At 40.9% G+C, this 23301-nt stretch overlaps 1 protein-coding gene across 1 annotated transcript in view; it reads left to right on the forward strand.

Moving 5' to 3' along the window:
- HTT (huntingtin) overlaps window positions 1-21324 on the forward strand; it is a 219835-nt gene extending 198511 nt beyond the window's left edge. Inside the window, 6 exon segments of the mRNA XM_030564220.1 lie at window positions 2408-2522; window positions 6887-7100; window positions 7288-7393; window positions 10827-10989; window positions 13066-13226; window positions 16007-21324. Coding sequence (XP_030420080.1) covers window positions 2408-2522; window positions 6887-7100; window positions 7288-7393; window positions 10827-10989; window positions 13066-13226; window positions 16007-16220 — 973 coding nt within the window. The 3' untranslated portion in view covers window positions 16221-21324.
- The last annotated feature ends 1977 nt before the right edge of the window (window positions 21325-23301 follow it).

Raw genomic sequence — 23301 nt, forward strand, 5'->3', positions numbered from 1 at the left:
TCTACAGTCTTAACTTTCCATGACAATTTGCGTGTGCCAGATGCTCTTAGGCAACATGTCCGCATGCACTGGTTATTCAGTTCTCAAGATTGTGGCTTTGCCCTCTGCAAATGTGACTCAGGACGGTTTAGCACCCAACCCATCATCCATGGACAGGTTGGTCTGTCTCCCTTCTTTGATCCTGGATTCCTTGCAGTGGTGGACGGTTCAGGGAAATGTATGTCAAGCCCTTACCGTCCGGGACCATTGTCACCAACAGGTTACAGAATGCATTTGGTGTCATGGAGGGCCTGTGCAGGCAGTTCCACTGCCTATCAGTGTCCTGGAGCTTTGGGGCATCTACAGCGTTTCTCACTTTCCTAGACCACATCAAGGGTTCGATAGTTCACATACTTGTTGACAATACCACTATGATGTATTATGTGAACAGGCAAGGGGGAGCACACTCCAGAGTGCTCTGCCAAGAGGCAATCAGGTTGTGGCAGTTCTGCATTGACGAGAATATCACTCCAATGGCTAATCACTTGGCTGGGATCCAGTCTCCTCTCACGGATCATCTCAGCAGGAATTTTTCCTTGAGCCATGAATGGTCTCTTAAGCTCAGTGTTCTGCAAGTCATTTTTGCAGAGTGGAGCATTCTGATGATCAACCATCTTGATACAAGGAACAACAGAAAATGCCATCTGCTCTGCTCTCAGGGGGGCCTCAGTACAGGTTCCCTCACCAATGCCTTCCACCTCAGCTGTCAGTCGGCTCTCCTGTACGCTTTTCCTCCAATCACAGTTGTTCTTCAGGTCATCCTCCAGCTGAAAGTGAATCAGACCAAGCTCATCCTCATTACCCTGGCATGGCAGAGGCAGTGCTGCTTTTCTGACCTTTTTGTGCTGTCAGTTTAGCCTCCCATATTCCTTCCTCTCCATCCTGACCAGCTCACGCAGAATCACGGTTGCATTCTTTATCCTGGCTCAGGTCCCTGCATCTCACAGCATGGCTGCTCTAAGGTTGAATGAGGAGGAAGAACTATGTTTGGGGGCTATTCAACCGCTGCTCCTCCTCCTCAGTAGTAGAAAGCTTTCTACCAGGATGGCCTATTTAGCAAAGTGAAAGTGTTTTTCATTGGCCTATGGAGTTCACCCAATGCTGGCTAGTATCCAGGACACCTTGGAGTATTTGCTTTAGCTTCAGTTGTCAGGCCTTATGCTTAGTTCACTGAGAGTGCATCTAGTGGCGGTCTCCTCCTTTCATCCACCCATTCATAGAAGCTTGGTGTTTTCCAATTTCACAGTGGCAAGATTCTTGAAAGGAATCCTTCATCTCCATCCAGCAGTGTGGAAACCAGTTTCCCTTCTGGGACCTTACCATGGTCTTTGCATCTTTCTTGGGACCTCCATTTGACGCTCTTGCATACTGCCTTTTTTATCTTTTATGTCAAAAAAAAACTTTTTTTCCTTCTGGTGGTAACATCTGCAAGGAGAGTGAGAGAGTTGTACGCTTTGATGGCAGAGCCTCCTTACACGCAGTTCTACAAAGACAAAGTGACATTGTAGCCACACCTAAAATTTGTGTCTAAAGTGGTCTCTCGATGCAGTGTCTTCACACATTGAACATCAGACAATGTCTGACCTTTTCTCTGGACAGGGTTAAATAAACCCTTTTGGGCTTTGCCTTGTCTGTGTCATATGCAGACTATCTGTGAGGAGACTTCTTCTCCCTTCATACAGTCTCTAAGTGGATAATTTCCTCCATCAAGAGTGCATATAAAACAGCTTCAGCTACACACCCTTTATGGGCGCAAGCTCATTCTGCAAGAGTGCTAGGTATGTCAATAGCATTCTTAAGTGACGTCTCAGTATTGGATATTTGCAGGTCTGCTAAATGGTCATCGATACATACATTTTATGAACCATTATGCCATTACCACAGCATCCAGAGCAGATACAAACTTTGGGAACGCAGTCCTGCAGACCTTGCTTAAATAGACGCAGAGCCCCTTTCCGTGGAGGTACTGCTTGTGGGTCACCTACGTGAAATGCACAGCTGCATCTACTCGAGAAAAAGAAATGGTTACTTACTGTATGGTTCTTTGAGATGTGATGCAGATGTGTATTCCACAACCCACCCGCTGTCTTTTCTGCATTAGAGTCTAGTCTCTGGTCGTTCAGTGCAAAGGAACTGAGGTGGGTTGAGGCAGCACTGCTTCGTATATCCAGGAAGGGACTATAGCCACAAGGTACAAGTATCACCCCTCTATGGATACTGTAGGCAAAATTCTTCAGGTCTGGCATGCTGGGCACGCACACACCTACATGGAATACATGTCTGCATCACATCTCAAAGAACCACAGTTTACAGTAAGTAACCACTTCTTTAGTGATATATAACCATTTGCTTTCTTGCTTATTTACAGCTGTGTAAATGTCCATAACCAACAGCATATTTTAGTGATGTGTGCTGCAGCATTCTACTTGATAGAGAATTACCCACTTGATGTAGGGCCTGAATTCTCTGCAGGAATTATACAGGTATGTAGTGCACAATGTTCCAGATTACAGAAGATTGATGCAATCTTGAAGCAGTGCAGATTTTTTTTAAACGTTTTAGGTGGATTATTATTGATAAGCTTTATGAAAGAAATGTTTTCTTCTTTGCATATATATCTCTACAGATGATCCACCTTATGATTTGTGTGTGTTCCCTGAGGGCCAACACCTGCTCAGAGCAGCACCTTGTGCCTCCAAATGAGGTCATATAAGATACTCACCACTGCTCAGTTCCTTCTCAGCTGCCTTCGACTTGATACAGAACAACTGTGTACCTGCTGATTCTTGGCTTCCTGCCTTTCTTAACATAGTGGCTTATTCTAAATTTTTCTTTTATTTGTTTAGTTATTTTATTTCTCTTTTTAGTTTTAACACAGATGGGTTTAGAAGGAGCTTGCCCTCTTTTCCCCCCCCCCGCACACCTTTTTCTTTGACCTATGAGGTACACCGAAGACCCTGGGGATTAAACCCTGCCAAAGGTCTTTTCCTTGTAGTTGACAGGCATTCGAGCTACCTTTGCTGCCTGGGAGACAACCATGTTCCATCAAAGTGCATGGTCTATATGGGATTTAGAGGCAGGTTGCAGCAAGACAGGTAGGTTAGGCTGAACTCCTTCTAATGGAATACTCACTATCCCCGGCTACAACCACACCTTCAGAGAGTAGGACTGCTTAGAAATATAAGACTCTTTCCCCTGATAGGGAAATAAGGAAGAGGGGTAGGTCACTCATAAATTCCACTCTGAGACCTCACATCTCTCAAGGGGAATGGTTGAGGTTCCCATACAATTCCAGTACTGAGCTGTCAGTGCCATATAAGAAGCAGCACGTGGAGAATTCTTCTAACAGATAGCACAGGGAGCAGTTTACCTCTCGGTACACAGGCTCCTACTCATGCTCTGGTACTGTCATCTTCTCTGCACTGGAGTTCTGAGGTCAGAGAGTTCCTCTATAAGCCTCTCTAGTATCACTCTCACCATCACTGCACTGACCATTCTCCTCTACTCAGACTTCAGGATACCATAGCCCTCCAACACGCTTCAGATTTCTCTCTTGGAGACCCTTTTCATACCGGAGGAAGTGGAGTCCCCTCTGTTATGGAATTCTATGAAAACCCCTTCGCTGGTACTGCTCAGTCACCTGCAACCGCAATTATCCTGGAATGAACTCCAGTCTGGCCTCTGGTACCAACACCTTTTATCTGATGCTCCCCATTTCAGCCCAGGGGTGACACTTCAGAATCCAAGGTCTCATTAAAGCGCTCTTTTTTGGCACCATACCATCACACCCCACTGAGCTGCCATTCTGAGGAGGATCTTCTGGACTTCCCCAGACTCCATACATCCAGGGATTATGAATATCCTTGGGGAAAACCTTCCTCTCTCCACCCGCTTAGTGGGCACACTGAAATCCCTGGGGTCAGCTTGGTGAATAACTTTATAGGGGACCACCCAAAAAGAGATCCCAATGTCCATTGGCACTTTCATACTATTCCCCCCTGCCTTCCCCATCTGTCTTCAGAGACACATCTCATGAAGATCTCTTAAAACAAGAGATCCAGTCTCTCCTACTCTTGGGGCAATCAAACTGATTACTCCAGAGTCCGTTGGGAATGGGGCAGATGATAGAGACTGATACTCAATCTCAGAAACCTGAACACCTACATCCTTTCCCAGCACTTCAGAACGGTGACACTATCCGCTGTAAATCTCATGCTTAGATATGGGAAATTGCTTCATTAACCTTGACCTGCAGGATGTCGTCTTTTCTGTAGCTTTCTACTCATCCCACAGACATTTCCTATGTTTCACAAAAGGCTCAGAATGCTGCCAGTACTGAGACTTTCCCTTCGGGCTCTCCACAGTCCCAAAGGTCTTTACAAATCTCCTCTTAGTAGCGGCAGCCTATTTATGTCAGTGGGCCATAGCAGTATTTCCCTTACCTGGACGATTGACTCCTCAGGGCTTGATCAGTTAAGGAGGTCCAGTTGGCAACCACCAGGGCTCTAGCACTGTTTCAGTCTCTAGGACTCTGCATTAATTGGAAGACGTCTACACTGACTCCCATCCAAACAATGGATTTAATCAGAACCACTTTAGACTCGCTAGCTGCCAGAACCTGTCTCACCAAAGAGAGTTTATCCAGTCTAATCTCGACAACACAACACAGTCTGCAAGGACCTGCCTACAACTCTTGAGCCACATGTTGGCCTCCATCTTTGTAACGCCTCACATGAGACTGCATGTCAGGTGCCTTCACACATGGCTTACATCTGTACACACGCCAGTCTCCTCAAAAAGGTCTGGACTCTTTCAGGTGGTGAAATGACCCACTGAAGGTCTGAGCGAGAAGCCCATTCTCATATACCCTACCCTCAAAGATCCTCACAACCGATATTTCTCTTTTGGGATGCGTGGCTTACCTCAAAGGGGACACTGCGCAGGGGAAGTGGTCCTCATAAAGGTCACACTCTACATCCAGGTTCTGGACTGGAGTCATTCGATAGGCTTCCTTCACACGGTAAAAGGCCACTCCTTCAGGGTACAGCTGGAAAACAGGCAACAATGTATTACATCAACTGACAGAAAAGAGAGAGATCCCAGCCCTTACACGCACTCTCCAAACTTGTGGAACCAATGCCTTTCCCATGAGATAAGAACACAAGTGATGAGAGACAGGAACTTAAGGCAATAAGTGCACTAGCTGCCAGCCAGAGGCTGGAGTAGGCAAGGTCGTAGACTTCCTGAGCAGAAATTTCTTTCAAGATTACAAATGGGAGTTCAGTGATTCTGTCTTTCTTGGCATCTGCCAGATGTAGGGTCTCCCAAATGCAGATCTCTTTAACACCCAAACAATGCAAAATGTTGTCTTTGCTCCAAGGGAGTATAAGGCTGTAACTCATTTGGAGATGCCCTGATAACACCAGGGCCCTGTACCATGCTTTGTTTACCAGCCTCTGCCTCTGATTCTCAAGACCTTACTCAAACTGCATCAGGGTTATCCTTACAGCACTGTCCTGGCCAAGACAAGCATGGTAGTCAAACCTCCAGCACCTCTCTGTGGCAACGTCCCTCCAACTGGGTCCTGTCAGGAAAAATCTCCTGTCCCAGAACTCTGGGACCCTGATCAATCCCAATCCTTCCTCCTTTAACTTGAGAGCATAGTTCCTGGATGGTTCTCAAGATAGAGCTAACCTGTTCCGAAAAGGTCCAGTCAGTTCCCCTATCTAGTAGTACTTGCAAAACTTACCTTCAGAAGTGGAAACACTTCCATTCCTGATGTTCTCTTCACTCTTCTCCAGCATCAGAGGTTCTGCTTTCCAAAATTTTAGACTACCTGTTGGATTTGAAGACACAAGGTCAGTCAGTGAGCTCAGTCAAAATACATTTGGTCACTATCACAGCCTTCCACTCACACATCAAGGGCTTCTCAGTTTTTGCCAACCCCACTATGGCCAGATTCCTCAAGGGCCCGCAGCTTCCCAGTGGGACCCTAATTTGGTCCTAAGTGCCGTGAGGAAACCCTCCTTTGAACCTACATACTTGTTCTTTACTCCACCTGTCCCTCAGGACTTTGTTCCTTGTAGCCATCATTTCACTCCATGCATTTATGGCAGACCTGTCATTTACTACCTTCTGTATCCTCATCCTCATTTCTTCCCTAAGGTCTCTTCAGAATAATATTAATTAAGAGATCCACCTTCCAATGTTTTATCCAAAGCCTAATGTCTCCAGGAGATCTGCCTACATATGCTCTAGGGATGGTATGTTTCCAGGTATGATACTACCTTTGGTGTTGCAGTCTTCTGGACTGTCTTGGACTTGCCTCCTCAGCACCTGCCTCCCACAGCAGAGAATCTGTAGGGACATATACTCAAAGAAGGAGGAGAGGTTACTTACCTTCAGTAACTTGAGTCCTTCAAGATGTTTTGTCCCTCTGGGTCCTCTGTCTCTCGCCCTCCTTTTTCTTGTCTGTGGTGGCTCTGCTTCACAGTCAAGAAGAAACTAAGTGGTGGTGGGTCCAGGCCATCTTTTGTGCCCTCATTTGGAGGCAGAGGGTGCTGCTCTGTGCAGGCATGGACGGACCCTCGAATACTGCTTTGCATTCTCCAGTCAAGGGTAGCCATGCATCCTGTAGTGGAGCACCCATAGGAAGAAAACATCTCAAAGAACTCAAGTTACAGTATGATGAGTAACCTCTCTGCCCCTCCCCCCCAAAGGGATTTGATTTGAGGAGATTAAATCAGTTCTCCTTGTTACAATTGTACATTAGTCGTTTTCTAATATATTGGTGTCGGAGTTTAGTTAAATACAATCGTTTCTTAGATTTCTTTCTTGCTTATTTCAGGTCTGTGGCGTAATGGTGTCTGGAAGTGATGAATCAACTCCATCCATTATTTACCATTGCGTCCTCAGAGGATTAGAACGACTCCTCCTTTCAGAGCAACTTTCTAGGCTGGATAGTGAATCTTTAGTTAAACTAAGTGTTGATAGAGTCAACATACACAGTCCCCACAGAGCAATGGCAGCCTTGGGGTTAATGCTGACTTGCATGTATACAGGTGTGGATTTATTATTCAATTGTTTATGCTCTGTGTTTTAAGTACATCTTTTTAGTAAACTAATATCTAGCTCCTCTAGAGCACTTTCCAGAAAATTAAACAAATGTTTACAGCTTACTGACAGAAATGAATTTTTTTCAGTTATACCTTATTGAACTTATTACAAGATATCTTTTTTTCTGCTTAGGAAAAGAGAAAATTAGCCCAAGTCGTGCAACAGATGCAAATCCCACAGCTCCAGACAGCGAGTCTGTTATTGTGGCTATGGAACGGGTGTCTGTTCTTTTTGATAGGTAAGAGAACAAAACCTGAAGCGTAAAATGGAATAAAAGCCTCACATTTTGGCATTGTCTCAGTTTGTTGGCTACTATTCTGTTCATGATTTTAAAATGTCATTTCTGATAGTTACTGTGCTGTTGATTAAAAATACTGTACCAATAATGTACACAGCAATGTCATTACAGCGGTTGGGTCCAACACAGACATACAAGAATGTAAATAGGAAACATATTAAATGTTGTTATACAAAACAAATGCCTCTGCTTACCTAAAATACATGCCTCAGCACATATGGTGATTACTTGTGTAAAATATTTGAATGATCATAACAAAGTAAGAATTAACAATACTATAATCCTATTTATTGACACTTATAATGTAGTCAGAAAAATATCATTTCCACAGTCATGATGAAAATCGTAGTTTTGACTCTGGCTGCATACAGTAACCACAGTGTGTGCCATCACGAAGGGTTGGAATGCCCATTTTGAGGGTTATGAGTATGTGAACTGCAAGAACTATTAAAAAGTATACTTTTCTTTTATAAAAAAAACATTCAGCAATGATTTAACTGTTCCCATTAACTTCAATGGGAGTTATACCTCTGACTTCAGTGGGTACAGTTACACCAACGCTAAATGCTTTAGAAAATACCACCTTTTAAGATTTCATAAGTCAGTCCTAAAAGGCATTATGGAGTACTCCACAAGATCAACCCTCATTAAGCAGAGAGATCGTACCTTTGCAGAGGAAATCAGTGATGTGGTAGTTCATATTTGCTTTTCCCAAGACACCCTGAGCTTGATCTGCAAGCATCAACAGATGCAGCCTTTGCCCGGAAGACTCTCCAGTTGGTGGTTAGACTGATAGACTCTAGGACTGGAAGGGACCTCAAGAGGTCATCGAGTCCAGTCCCCTGCCCTCATGGCAGGACCAAATACTGTCTAGAACATCCCTAATAGATATTTATCTAACCTACTCTTAAATATCTCCAGAGATGGAGATTCCACAACTTCCCTAGGCAATCTATTCCAGTGTTTAATTACCCTGACAGTTAGGAACTTTTTCCTAATGTCCAACCTGAATCTCCCTTGCTGCAGTTTAAGCCCATTGCTTCTTGTTCTATCATTGGAGGCTAAGGTGAACAAGTTTTCTCCCTCCTCCTGATGACACCCTTTTAGATACCTGAAAACTGCTATCATGTCCCCTCTCAGTCTTCTCTTTTCCAAACTAAACAAACCCAATTCCTTCAGCCTTCCTTCATAGGTCATGTTCTCAAGACCTTTAATCATTCTTGTTGCTCTTCTCTGGACCCTCTCCAATTTCTCCACATCTTTCTTGAAATGCGGTGCCCAGAACTGGACACAATACTCCAGTTGAGGCCTAACCAGCGCAGAGTAAAGCGGAAGAATGACTTCTCGTGTCTTGTTTACAACACACCTGTTATTGCATCCCAGAATCACGTTTGCTTTTTTTGCAACAGTATCACACTATTGACTCATATTAAGCTTGTGGTCTACTATGACCCCTAGATCTCTTTCTGCCATACTCCTTCCTAGACAGTCTCTTTCCATTCTGTATGTGTGAAACTGATTGTTCCTTCCTAAGTGGAGCACTTTGCATTTATCTTTATTGAACTTCATCCTGTTTACCTCAGACCATTTCTCCAATTTGTCCAGATCATTTTGAATTTTGACCCTGTCCTCCAAAGCAGTTGCAATCCCTCCCAGTTTGGTATCGTCCGCAAACTTAATAACCGTACTTTCTATGCCAACATCTAAATCGTTGATGAAGATATTGAACAGAGCCGGTCCCAAAACAGACCCCTGCGGAACCCCACTTGTTATACCTTTCCAGCAGGATTGGGAGCCATTAATAACTACTCTCTGAGTACGGTTATCCAGCCAGTTATGCACCCACCTTATAGTAGCCCCATCTAAATTGTACTTTCCTAGTTTATCTATAAGAATATCATGCGAGACCGTATCAAATGCCTTACTAAAGTCTAGGTATATCACATCCACCGCTTCTCCCTTATCCACAAGGCTCGTTATCCTATCAAAGAATGTTATCAGATTAGTTTGACACGATTTGTTCTTTACAAATCCATGCTGGCTATTTTCCCTATCACCTTACCACCTTCCAAGTGTTTGCAGATGATTTCTTTAATTACCTGCTCCATTATCTTCCCTGGCACAGAAGTTAAACTAACTGGTCTGTAGTTTCCTGGGTTGTTTTTATTTCCCTTTTTATAGATGGGCACTATATTTGCCCCCTTCCAGTCTTCTGGAATCTCCCCCGTCTCCCATGATTTCCCAAAGATAATAGCTAGAGGCTCAGATACCTCTTCTATTAACTCCTTGAGTATTCTAGGATGCATTTCATCAGGCCCTGGTGACTTGCAGGCATCTAACTTTTCTAAGTGATTTTTTTACTTGCTCTTTTTTTATTTTCTCTTCTAAGCCTACCCTCTTCCCGTAAGCATTCACTATACTAGACATTCCTTCAGACTTCTCAGTGAAGACCGAAACAAAGAAGTCATTAAGCATCTCTGTCATTTCCAAGTCTCCCGTTACTGTTTCCCCCTCCTCACTGAGCAGTGGGCCTACCCTGTCCTTGGTCTTCCTCTTGCTTCTAATGTATTTCCTCATTAAAAGTATCCTTAAAGAAAATGAGCTTCATTTCCTTGCCATCTAAGGGCTGGTCTACAGTACGGGGGAAAATCGATCTCAGATACGCAACTTCAGCTATGTGAATAACGTAGCTGAAGTCGAAGTATCTAAGATCGAATTACTCGCCGTCCTCACGGCACGGGATCGATGTCCGCGGCTCCCCATGTCGACTCCGCAACTCCGTTCAGGTTGGTGGAGTTCCGGAATCGATATAAGCGTGTTCAGGGATCGATATATCGCATCTAGATGAGACACGCTATATCGATCCCCGAGCAATCGATTGCTACCAGCCGATACAGCGGGTAGTGAAGACGTAGCCTAACTCTGTTTCTCTCCGTCCCTAACATAACATTCTTCTTGCTATTTCCCTTTTGTTCAACCAGCAGAGATGGTATGGATGAAAATTTTTCTTTCTCAGATTGCCAGCATGCATCTCAGACATAGTGTGGTACTCTCTGGTGTAGGGTTAGTTTGTTGTTTTTTTTTTTTTTTCTATAGCTTCACTTAGTCCCAGCCTATCATTTTAAAAAAATAAACCCATTAGCAGTCAAAAGTTGAATGTCATACAGCTGTTGGAGAACTGGATTGTCAGTTGAGTCAGTGTTAGATCTGAATGCTGAAGAGCCTGCAGGTCTAGCTACATATAAAAGAAAAGAATTCCTCTCTTATTCCTCTTGACTCTAGAAAAACAGGAAAAAAAATTTCATAGGGACTAAATCAGCATGAATGTTCTACGGAATTAAAATGGTCAAATATATTCTATTTTTTGTTTTAGGATCCGGAAAGGATTTCCTTTTGAAGCTAGAGTAGTGGCACGGATCCTCCCTCAGTTCCTAGATGACTTTTTCCCTCCACAGGATGTAATGAACAAAGTTATTGGAGAATTTTTATCCAACCAGCAGCCATATCCACAATTCATGGCCACAGTAGTTTATAAGGTAGTGTATTTTAAATTGATTTTCCTAAATCTACTTTTGGTGAAAGGCTGTTCACTCTTTGAAGTCAGTAACTAGGACTCCTGGCAAATGTACTATTACTGGTATTACGTCAAGCATATAATCTGGCAAAAATCATTTTAAACCTCTTCACTACTGATGTTTGAAAATTCCATTTATGACATTGAGCTGAATATGTGAAAAGGGCAAATGTTTTGATTTTTTTTTAAATGCCGTTTATGCTAAATTTCATGACACAATACATATAATTCTGGTGCAGAACTTCATAGAAGTGACTAGCAAAATAAACCAGCATGTGGCTTTGTTTTATTGAACAAACTCCATGTTTGTGCTATTACACTGAAGGTGAAATTAGAAATTCCAAAGATAGACCTGAACAGGTTTTGTTTTTCTCACATTTACTTGCACAAGTTGAAATAAATAAAACCCGTAATTCTGAAGTAAAAAAATTCAGAGAAGACTACATTCCTACAATACTGAATTCATAATGGAAAGCAGGGGGGAAATTTTATTTTAAGAGCCAGAAAATCAAAGATAAGGTTTATACACTCTTATTCATGTTATATCCTGTTCAGGAGTGAGAGAAAGAGGCCTGTTCATGATAGAGAATCAACTTTACCTAATTTGTCAATTTAGGGTAGAAAATTTCAGTAACTCCCCATTTAACGGTCTCGCTTAACGTTGTTTCTATTTTACATCCCTGCTCCATTACAGAACGTGCTTGTTTAAAGTTGTGCTATGCACCGCTATAAAGTCGTTCGTTTGCCTGCTTTGTCCACAGCTGGCAGCCCCCCATGAGCTCCCCTATGCCTCCCCCAGCACCTCCCACCCGCCGGCGCACCTTGTGGATCAGAGCCTTCCCCGTTTCCCCCACCTCCTGCCCGTGGCAATCAGCTGGTTTGCAGTATTCAGGAGGCAGGGGAGGGTGGGGGAAGAAGAGGCAGGTTGGGGGGGGGGGGTTTGAGGGAAGGGGTGAAGTGGAGGGGCATAGGGCCCCCTACCCCTGCTGCCTGCACAGTAGGGAAAGTTGCTGCTGTTGCCCAGCATGCTTCCCCAGCCTACAGCACCTTCAGCCTTTTTGGCTGCCTCATTGTCTGCAGTGCAAGTGGGCTGTGCCTGTGTGGAGTGAGGCAGGGGCACCTCCCATTCCTTCATACTCAGCAATGATGATTGTAATATTAAATTGTTTCTTTAAAATTGTTTAAAACTTATACCTGTATTACATTGCTTGTTTAAAATGTATATAATGCCTTTTGTCTGGCAAAAAAAAATTTCCCTGCAACCTAGTGCCCCCTGCCCCCCATTTACATTAATTCTTATGGGGAAATTGGATTAGCTTAACATTGTTTTGTCTAAAGTCGCATTTTTCAGGAACATAACTACAATGTTAAGTGAGGAGTTACTGTAGTTTGTATGCAAGTCTAGTTCTAAATCCCATTTAAAGGTTTAGATGTACTGTGACATTCCAAAGAGGACAGATTCCATGGTCATAGTATTACATGACTAAACTGGCACTTACCAAATCAGTGAACAGAAAGTAGACAGTTATGAATCTACGTATAACTGCGTGGGGCACCCTAAGGGGTGTAAGATCATTTGAGATGGATTGGGAAGAATAGCCCCCTCAGTTGTAACACTAGTCTGGATATGCTGTTTTGGCATAATCTCTTGGGATCTGTTTCCCCAACATCTGAAGTAGAAATTAATCACACACAAATTATTTGAAGGCTCAGATGTTTAATGTGCTATTTTAATTGTATTTAGATACAGCTATCTGTCACAATGTACCCAAATGGAATTTTGTGGGCAATCTCATGTACATAATGAACATTTTTGACTGACAGCCTGATTACTAAAATCTGACTGCCACATGTAATATCATAAAAGATTTAATAAATATTCTTATGCTGACTTGAATCACCCATCTTAGTGGGTAAAATGCCTCTAGGACACTAAGTAGCAGGACACTCATCTAGGCTTACATGTTTGCAGTATGTTTTATGTCTGGCCATTAGTTCGAACATCTTTTCCCACATGCAATAATTATCATTTTTGCAGGTTTTTCAGACACTACATACCACTGGACAGTCACCAATGGTCCGTGATTGGGTGATGCTCTCTCTCTCCAACTTCACACAGAGAACGCCTGTTGCAATGGCAATGTGGAGTCTTTCCTGTTTTTTTGTCAGTGCTTCCACCACTCAGTGGGTTTCAGCAATGTATCCTAAATTGGTTTTATGTGGGTTTAGCACTTCTGTAAAGTGGATTGATAACACTGGAGACTGAAATCCTCCCTTCATATATCTAACAAGTACACTATGGGCAGTAGTACTTCTCCACAATGTCCTGCTAGGGCATCAGATTTCACCAAGTGGGGCCACTTCCAAAAGTGATCACATAGTTCATTCTCCACGTCTATTCAGAATTTAATATACAATTATTGGGTTAAAATATATTACCTGTATCATGCAGGGGATCAGATTAGATCAGTGGTTTCCAAACTTTAACAACCTGTGAATCCCTTTCCCCAAAAACGACAAGTCTCGTGAACCCTCTCCTAAAAATGAATATTTCCAGGGATTTTCTCCTTTACCTGAGTATAAATTATAAAAGCAGTGATCTTGGAAATATAAAATTTGTTTTTGTGACATGCTTATTACACAGTTATTAATTATTATCATTACAATATTTTTATTACATTATGAAAACGGCAACACTCTTCCAGGGTCTCACTTTTGTAGCTTGTATTTAAGAAGCCAACTCAAAGCGTTCTTCCTACACAACCATTCAGGTCTTGAGCAGTCCAGGCAAACAACGCACGTTACCACAAAGCTTAAACTTGTTCTTCACAATTTTAAAAACAATACTAGCTGCCTATTTAATTTTAAAAACAGCAAAAAATATCCACCTTCCTTTCCATTTCTTAAAGGAAGTCTTGGAGTTTAAATCTCTTCAGTGTGATAGATATGCTTGCTTTGATCTGCTTAGCTGGCAGTCTAGGGCTCCAGGCTGCTGGCCTCATGCTCGCCAGGGTCCCTAGCGACAGCTCTATCCACCACTAGGGAATTTTTTCCCCCGAGAACCCCCTGTAACATTTTGCGAACCACTGGACTAGATGGTCATGGTGGTCCCTTCTGGTCTTAATCTACAACTCAGTTGTTTGAATTGCCAAGAGTGGATGCAGGTTGGTACAAGCTGTAATAGTTCAACATTGGTACCATAATGGTTTATAACTTTACTATCAGATGTAAACTGTGAATTATTTAAATATCAGGTAAGGGTGAATTTTTTAGCAGTATATCAGGTTCAGCCATATCCCTTACATATATTTTTAGAGAAGTCTTGCATCTCAACTCCTACATTACTATGGAAAATCTTTTCTTTTAGTGGTCTAAGCTTTTAAAGTAAAGAATTGTGAGACATTGAGAACCGATTTATTTCAGGGAACAAATGATTAACAAGCCTATAATGTTTAGAACTTTTTACCAGATATTTTCAAGGTGGCTTTTTATTATTTTCCTTTTAAAAATCAGTCATAAGCATTGTGCCATGCTCTAGGGCAGAGGTGGGCAAACTACAGGCCGTGGGGCCATCTTGTCTGGCCCCTGAGCTCCCAACTGGCCCTGGCCCCTCCCCTGCTGTCCTCCCTCCCCCACAGCCTCAGCTCACCGTGCTGGCAGCAAGGCGGCATGGCTGGCTCCAGCTGGCGGTGTGGCTCAAGGGCAGATTTACAAGTGAACCCAGGGTGCCTTGGCACGGGGCCCCCCAACAACAGAGGGGCCCCCAGGGCCAGGCTCTCAGGCAGCTCAGCACTGGCACACACACCCCCCACAGGGGGGAGGGGCTGCAGTGTGTGTGGCAGGAGCCCGGGGAACGGGGGGGAGGACTCAGGAGGAGCACCGGGTGGCTACGCACCTGGCTGGAGAGAAGCGGAGCTTTGAAGGGGAAACAGCTGCTTCTCTCCATGTCCTCCACCCATGTTCACAGGGCCACATTCCGAAAGGGGTTGGGGAGAGTGGGGGACGGTCTCGGGGCGGTTACGGGCAGGGTGTCCCAGTAGGGGGCGGTCCCGGAGGGCGGTCGGGGCAGGGATCCCAGGAGGAGGCGGTCAGGGGACAAGGAGTAGGGGGGGTTGGATGGGTCAGGGGTTCTGAGGGGGGCACTCAAGGGGCAGGAAGTGGGAGGAGGTGGGGGCCAGGCTGTTTGGGGAGGCACAGCCTTCCCTACCCAGCCCTCCATACCGTTTTGCAACACCGATGTGGCCCTCAGGCCAAAAAGTTTGCCACCCCTCCTCTAGGGTAAAACACTCTCAAAGAACATCCTCATCCACTTTCTTTCCCCTCCTTGCAGTTCTGTCTTTTCCCCCACCTCTCCCCAAAAAATTGTGTTTGGCAAACATTCCTCTGCAAGGCAGCAAATCACAATAATTTTAAACTGGCAATAGGATAACATTCCCCAAAATAGTTGGAACAATGAATTGAAGGATGCAGTGGCATTGCCCAACAAACGTGTAATTAAAAAAAAAAAATCTTCTCACCTTAAAAAGAACTGCTGCTCAGGAAAATCAGCCCTGAATATGACATTTGATAAACAGTCTAAAAATGGAAATGTCTCCATTATGTTTTACATTTCCTTGATGATTAGTTTTGTGGCTCTGTGCATTGACAGTTCTGTTTATCTTTAAGCAGTGAAGAACTGTGTTGATGAGAGTTTTTCTCCTATTATATAATTTAACAAGTGGAAAGTATTCCTACCAACTCATTTTAAGCTAACAATAATGGGGAAGTTGCATAGTTATTGAGAGAAATATAACTAAGAAATACAGCTTCTGCAATGGCAGTTTAATTGCTGCCTGCAGATGTCTTGCATTTACAATTACACAGTGGTAAAGCAAAAATATTTAATTTATCTGGGAATGCTTTTTAAGTCAGTGATATTTTATGTAAAACTTTAAAGTTTGTCTCTTACCTCATTATTATGCCCTTAACTACTTTCTCAGTCTTCCACATATTATCAGCAGAATGGGAAAATCGGAGCAAGTGGACATTAACCTCTTCTGTTTGGTGGCCATAGACTTTTACAGACACCAGATAGATGAGGAACTAGATCGAAGGGCCTTCCAGTCTGTGTTTGAGATGGTAGCATCGCCAGGAAGCCCATATCATCGCCTACTAACTTGCTTGCAAAATGTTCACAAGATCACGGCATGCTGAACGTCATGATATTGGTTAATGAAACTCGGTGGCTTGATTTGGACTCTGGTATGAATGTTTAGAGAGAGATAAATTTGCAGAAAGCAGCTGGGATTTGCTTCTGCAATGAATCTGCATCTGTCAGTTTTATACTTCATGCTTGTTTGCACGGAGAAGCACTGTGCACCACAGAGGATCACATGAAAGGTGGAATAGGAACATTCTTATTAGCAGTGGTTAGCTGTGTTAAATGGAAATATGTATATGTTTTATGTAATGTTTGGGATTAACCTGAGGCTGAATTACTAACTGTAAAATACATGGGCAGATACTTTATGCAGGAAAGCCAGGTATTACTCTTCTTCCTGATGTTCAATTTAAGTCACCATGTTGCATCTGGTATTGAAAATCTGACAGAAATACTCTCAGTGCAAGTTTTCAGTCATTACAAATCTTTATAGTTTATGTGTGTGTGTGTGTGTGTGTATATATATATATATATATAATATATGTACACTGTGAGGTAGTATAGATCAGAAACTGTTTCCTAACGTCTCTCCCAAACAAGGAAATGAGAAACCAGTTTTCAGGAGTAATGCTCCCAGCATGCAATTATTCTGTCTCTGGACTTTCTAATATACTGTGGTGTATTTGTTGGTGGCATGGGACATATAATGCACATACATAACCACACTTTTTTCTTTTTTCTTCTCAGGATTTAAAATTTTAGTACAATATATCAGTAAAAGAAATTTTAACTTAAATATTTCTATATCATGTAAAGTATGTAAAATTGTAAAATGTGTGGTGCATGAAATGTGCTGTAATTTGAAATGAACAAAAAGCCACTCTACTGAATGTCTTGACATCTGTATTGCCCTCATTTTCTCATTGTGTGATCTTTAAAATCCATCTTAATGTACAGGTTACATTTTATGTACTACATTTCACATTTTTGTAGGGTAACACTTTAAAAACTGGAACATATAGGCTAGTTTGTGTTGATGCTATATTAAGAAGGCATTTTTGTGATTCATTTGATGGTAGCTTGTTTTGAGTTTCTTTATTTTGAGATGTAAAGGAGAGGGGACTAGATAGCCTGGATTAGCACTTTTTGTATACTAAGCTGCTCTCACCTGCTGCAGAGGCATTGGGGGTTTTTGTTTTGTTTTGGTTTTTTGGTGGTTTTTTTTTTTTTTTTGAGAGAGAGAGAGAAAAATGATGCAAGTTTCCAGTAGCCAATAACTATCTGGCTCTTTCATTTATACTAACAGAAACCATGGAGTCATTTGGATATAAACCACTCACTTTACTCTAAGCAAATTTATGACGACAGTTAAGAATCAGAAGTCTAATGTGGTCTACTCTGGCGTTGGCCAAGGTGTTAGGTTATACAACCTCTTTTATTAGTTGTCTACAACATTATGTTTATACACAAACACTGCATAAACATCCACAAATTCCAAAATTCTCCAGTTCTACACAGGGCCAAATTCTGTTTACGCCTCATACAAGCCTTTGATTTTAGTTGGTTGCACGTGGGAAATCTAGGACAGTATTTTTCCGATAACTGCATCTGATATAATTCTTCAATATAGAAAAGTAATGCCTTGGTTCTGAGCTACATTGCTATATTTAACCTCATTACATTTTCTCATTAACACCTGTTGGTAACACTCAGAATATCTAAGTAGTGTTATCAAAAGGAGCATATACTGTATGTATTTCTGTATATAATGTATATGTAATTATACACATATGACTACATTTACTGTATACAAATGTGTATATTTGTATTTATTAAACCCATGGATTTAAACTAATTCCAGTTCTTAGACCAAAAATGGTTGCTTTTGCCCATAACTTGATTATAAAGGAATTGCCCAATGATGTCACTTCCTCTTATGATAGGTACAAAACTGATTACATGGGCAGCAGAAATAACTGTGGACTTTGCTGTATCTAGCTGTTTGATAGAGTTTATTATCTAGAGAGTTTATTTCTGCCCTCTGAGTTGGCTGCTACTGCTTCTTTCTTGGGCCATGGCACTGTGGTGACTTTTTAAAAAAAGAAACTGAAGTTCAGAAAGGGTTTAAAAATAGATATTATTAAAGGTTTTGGTTATACTGGAAATCTTACAGTTCTGGTAAGAGACCACTTGCCAGGGAAGTGAGCTATAATGCCCTCAGATTGCAATTAAGGGTAATATAGATCACTAGTCCCTTTTGTAACCCCCAATAATAGTCTTATTCTATAAACCCACATACCAGTCAGTTTTTGTATGATATATTGTAAGTGAAGATATTTTTGTAAGCTATTTTCCAAAATTTAAAACAGATTTTAATATATTTTTGAAGCATTTGATAGTCACACCTTAACCATAGATCACTATACTTTCTGTTTCATGAACAGATAAATCTTACATATTTTTAACCTCATAAATAGCCACTGCATGGTTGGTCAGTGTGCCTCCAGATGATGGAGGCTGGCCATCCCAACTTGTGAAGTTTTCCAAACAAATCAGCCGAGACTTGCCATAGAAACTTTCCCACCAATAAAAAGAGCATATTAAGCTAAGGAGTCAACATGTAACAGAAATGGATTTCTTTTCAACATGTGATAAATTCCCTGTCCTCAGTACTATTGTTGGCATTTGATAGGATGTTCAGATTTCCCACTTCAAAACATCACCCAAAAGTGATGCAGCCAGGTCTGTCTTCAGATAAATTCAAGGATAATTAGAATAGTTGTGTGTGTCGGTCTTCTCTCCATGAAGATTTGTCATACATAGAAAACAGGTTTGCTGTCTGTAGATCTTCAGTGTGTCTAGATTTTTCTTCTCTGGAATTATTAACTGAATACAAATACACATTCATTTTCAGATGTATGAATGTCTTGAAGGGGACATGGCTGGTTATTCTCCATAGTTTGTAATTACACATTTATAAGGCTAAAATTTAACATTTATTTCCCTTGATGTGCATTTTTGTCCTTTGTTTCTTTTGGAATGAAAATTATAATTTTTGTATTTGTAAAAATATCTAATATCTACACAATTCTGGTGACACCTATCAGTAATTACGTTGTGCTTTATGGCTTAATTTCTGCCTCTTACCGCAGAACAGGATATCACATGGTCATGTTTTCTGTGTCTATTTAAAAGAAATCTTAAGGTTAGATTTTTTTTTTTAAATTACCATCTGTAAGATTTGTTGCTCCAATTTATGATTTTTTTATATTTGACCAAGATTAACCGTTTCCCTTTTTAATATGCTATCAGTAGACTAAAACAAGATCCATGCTTGATATCAAACTGGTTTTGGAAATTAAACTGAGTTTTTCACTGAGACCCGAGGTATAAATAGTTAGATGTATATCTGGTGTCCTAAATAACTAAAATAAGCAATATTTAACACATTCTATATACATATAGCGTGATTGATAAATCAGTTTTTTCATTTAGAGGGTCTTGAAATAGTTTGTAGCATAACTAAGAGAATACATTTGTGAACAAGCAAATTGATAATTTATTGAAATCTAAATGAGGTTTAACCTAGAGAACCTGCTTTTTTTTCATAAAGTGCTGCCTCTTTTGAGACTCTCTTACTTGCCTCTGAATTTTTAAAAAGTATCAGGCAGATATCACTTGATCAGTAAAGTTTGGCTAAAGTAATTTCCTTTGTCTTCAGTGAAGTTTTATTTTATTCCTTTCAACAGAGGAGAAATTTGAAACACCTTATACTAAAACAAGTTGAATTAATGCAAGTAATTTCTATTTGCAATTTGACTGTCAGGTGAGGTTTTATTAAAAATCCTTCTTTTTAGTGCTTGTGCCCACTTTGGGATGTCTCCCTCACTTAAAAAAATAAATACAAACACTGGTATTCATGAATTCTACGTTATATTACTTCCCATTGCAGAAAATCCCTTCTCAGCATGAAAGGATAAAATCTGACTCACTATTTGACGTGAACATTGATTAAAACTGTGAATACCTATTGAGCAGCTTTCAGTAAAACTTGAAAAAGAATAGTCAACCTTCAGATTAAAAGTGAATTCCAATCTAGTATTTCTTAATTCTATTTTAAGAACATTTCATCATGTTGTTCTCTTTTAACTTAAAGTTGGCTTTGTATAGCAAATAAGGAGGTTGTGTCAAAAACACTGCAAAGGCAATCCTCCAAGAGCAGTCTTCAAGAGCAGACTCTAAATCTTCATATGGTATTTCAGCGCTGTCATGACTAAACACTATCCATGCAAGAAACATTCAGGTGTAATGAGCAATAAATATAGCAATAAGCAGTCTAAAGAGATGGTTAGTCATTCAGGATTTTACACATTGGTTCTTTGTGGGGGCAACTGAGTCACTGTGTTAAATAAGTTTTAGTTTTCTTATAAAGACCCCAAGAATGCTATGCACTAAAACCAGGAACCAACTGAGAATAACCAAGGATATATTTTTAAACGGGCACCAGTATGTAACAGTAAAAAGAGAGCAATTTTAAGGTTATAAAACAGCAAAGGAAGTATTTCAGTAATTCCCTTATTCTAAATAAAGTTATCTGTAGTAAAACTGAGAATCTGAGATGCCTACCTTCTGTTAGGGTAAACACGGCACCAAAGAATCTGGAAAGGGTGCTGAAGTCCAGTGTGCTCATTTACCTCATTTTGAGAATTCAGATGGAAATGTTTGTGCCTGTTACCTTAAAGTATCCATTAAATAACTTCAAAAAAACTAACAACATTCCTAAGAGGAGAGCTTCTATGGTATGTCAAGTGATTAAAGTTAGCTGGACATGAATGCCATGGAAACACAGTTTAGGGGTGCGTGTATTGTTTTGTCACATGCATGTTGTGTGTGGACTTGTCATCGTTCACATCAGTCTTTGTCTACACATAATGTCAAATTAGACCAGCCTGACAAAGGAAGGATAGGGTAACTGGCATACCATACAGTCCTATGATGTTGTCTCATATGGCTTGAGGGCTATGATGGGCAAGGCTTGGAGCCCCAACACCAACAGTAGCTGTATTCAGAATAAAAGGAAGGAATATAATTTTAGATGTATGTTTAAAGACGTTTGCTGAAAATATTGCACATTAAAATTAGAGAAAATAAACTATACACTGTTGCTGTGCGTGATTTTTCTGTTTGTTTAAAAAATAAGTTCTGAATACACTTTAACCGGCTGCAATATAAATGTGTGCTTATGCTCTCTACACTGATCCAAATGTAGGAGGTGTTGAGAAAATGTGAAAACATGTGAGCTCTATACTGCTGCATGTAAACTCTCGTACTGTTTACATGTTAAATAAGAGAGAACACAGTGAAGATTTTTTTTACTCTTTTTGCTAGACATGCTTTCCAGAACTTACAGGATAAGGGCTTGGCTACTCAGGGCAGGTCTACACTACAAACTTGCCTCAGTGCAGCTGCTGTACCACTTCCAGTGAAGACACACTAGCCGACAGGAGAGCGTTCTCCCGGCTTAATAACTCCACCTCCATAAGAGGCAGTAGGGAGAAGCTCTCCCACCGACGTAGCACTGTCTACAAAGGTTAAGTTTGGTATAACTGTGTCACTTAGGGGTACGGATTTTTCACACTCTGAGCAATGTAGTTATACCAAAGGGTACTATAGACCAGGCCTCAGGGAAATTAAATTCACACCTTTAGTTAATTCCGATTAAAGTGCTCTTATTCAGCATTAAAGTGTATTTAATTGGATTTATCTTAATTCACTTCCAAAGTAAATTAAACTAAATCAAATTAAGGCCACTTTAATTCTGAGTAAGTTTCCAGATGGGGTTTAATGCAGTTAACTAATCCACTTTAAAAATTCATTCAGATTACTTTTCTTGTGTGTACTCATGTAAAAACAAACCCAAAAGGTTTTGGAGGAGAACAAAGGAAAATCTAGCCAAACACAAAGTTTAAAAGTGTACAACTGTATTTGTAAATGAGGATGTTTTTATCTACTGGAGCCCTACGTGATGGATTACATTACACAGGAGGAGGAAAGATTTAGCTTGTTAAGTGTGCTTTCATAGCTGTTAGGCATTCTGTTGGGTTAACTTTTAAAGAAAAAACTGGAGAGTCCTACCGCACAATAGCAATGATCTCTTGCAGTACTTTGCTGTTAAGACATCTTGTTTTGATTAACTGTGTGATATTCAATGTTTTCTGGAAATTTTGGAAGAAGCTTATAGTAGCAGCTCAATACACAAGGCAAGTGCTGGGTTCATTCACATCCAAAATATTTTTACGTGTTTAAGTTCTCTGTCAGGGATAGTAGCAAATGATATGCCATTACTGCCACGTTTGATAGACCAATATAAAACAAAAAATATAGAATTAAAATCCAGAACCATACTGTGGTAGGACTGTTACTTGAGGGGGGTTTTAGTTACATTTTTTTAATCATTGAAGAACCCTTTGAGTGATTGTCTCCTTTACTTCCCTTCCTCTTCTTTCAGTCTAGTCTTTAAAGGGTTCAATATCAGACAAGCTAGTAGTGGGGGATGAAATGTTATCCTTATAAGAACTGACAAAAACCCAAATTATCATAATTGCCCAACTTGCACCCATTCTCTCCTCTCCCTTAAATTGTTTGTGTTCTAGTTTAGATATGAGAGCATTTCAGCCATATCTTTAGCACAGGGCCTTCATGGTCTCTTGCACTATTAATATGCTGCCCAAACAAATTGCCACTTTTCCTGTTACATCTGTTAATGGGACCCCTACACAGCTATCCTTTTGATTACATGGAGGAGCCCTAACCAATCTAGTTTTAAACTGGTATGCCTGTACTCTTAAATCACTGGTAGAACTACACTATTGGTTTTACATACCAATTTCAAGATATGGAGAGTTTCCAACTGTTAATATGTTAAAAAGGAGCTATATGTGAGTTTTAACCATACGCTGCAGTTCTTCCATGTTGGACATAATTTTGCCTTGAGCTACAGATCATCTTTCTTTTCCTTCGGATGTACCTCCAAGTATGGTAAGGTAATAAATCTCACACCAGATACTGGATTCACATCTTTCAAATTGCAAAATGTAATCTGTGGATTTTGCCAAGATACAAGGGGTGCAAAAA

The sequence above is a fragment of the Gopherus evgoodei genome, chromosome 5 (assembly GCF_007399415.2).
Source record: "Gopherus evgoodei ecotype Sinaloan lineage chromosome 5, rGopEvg1_v1.p, whole genome shotgun sequence".
In the NCBI taxonomy this organism is placed as follows: domain Eukaryota; kingdom Metazoa; phylum Chordata; order Testudines; family Testudinidae; genus Gopherus; species Gopherus evgoodei.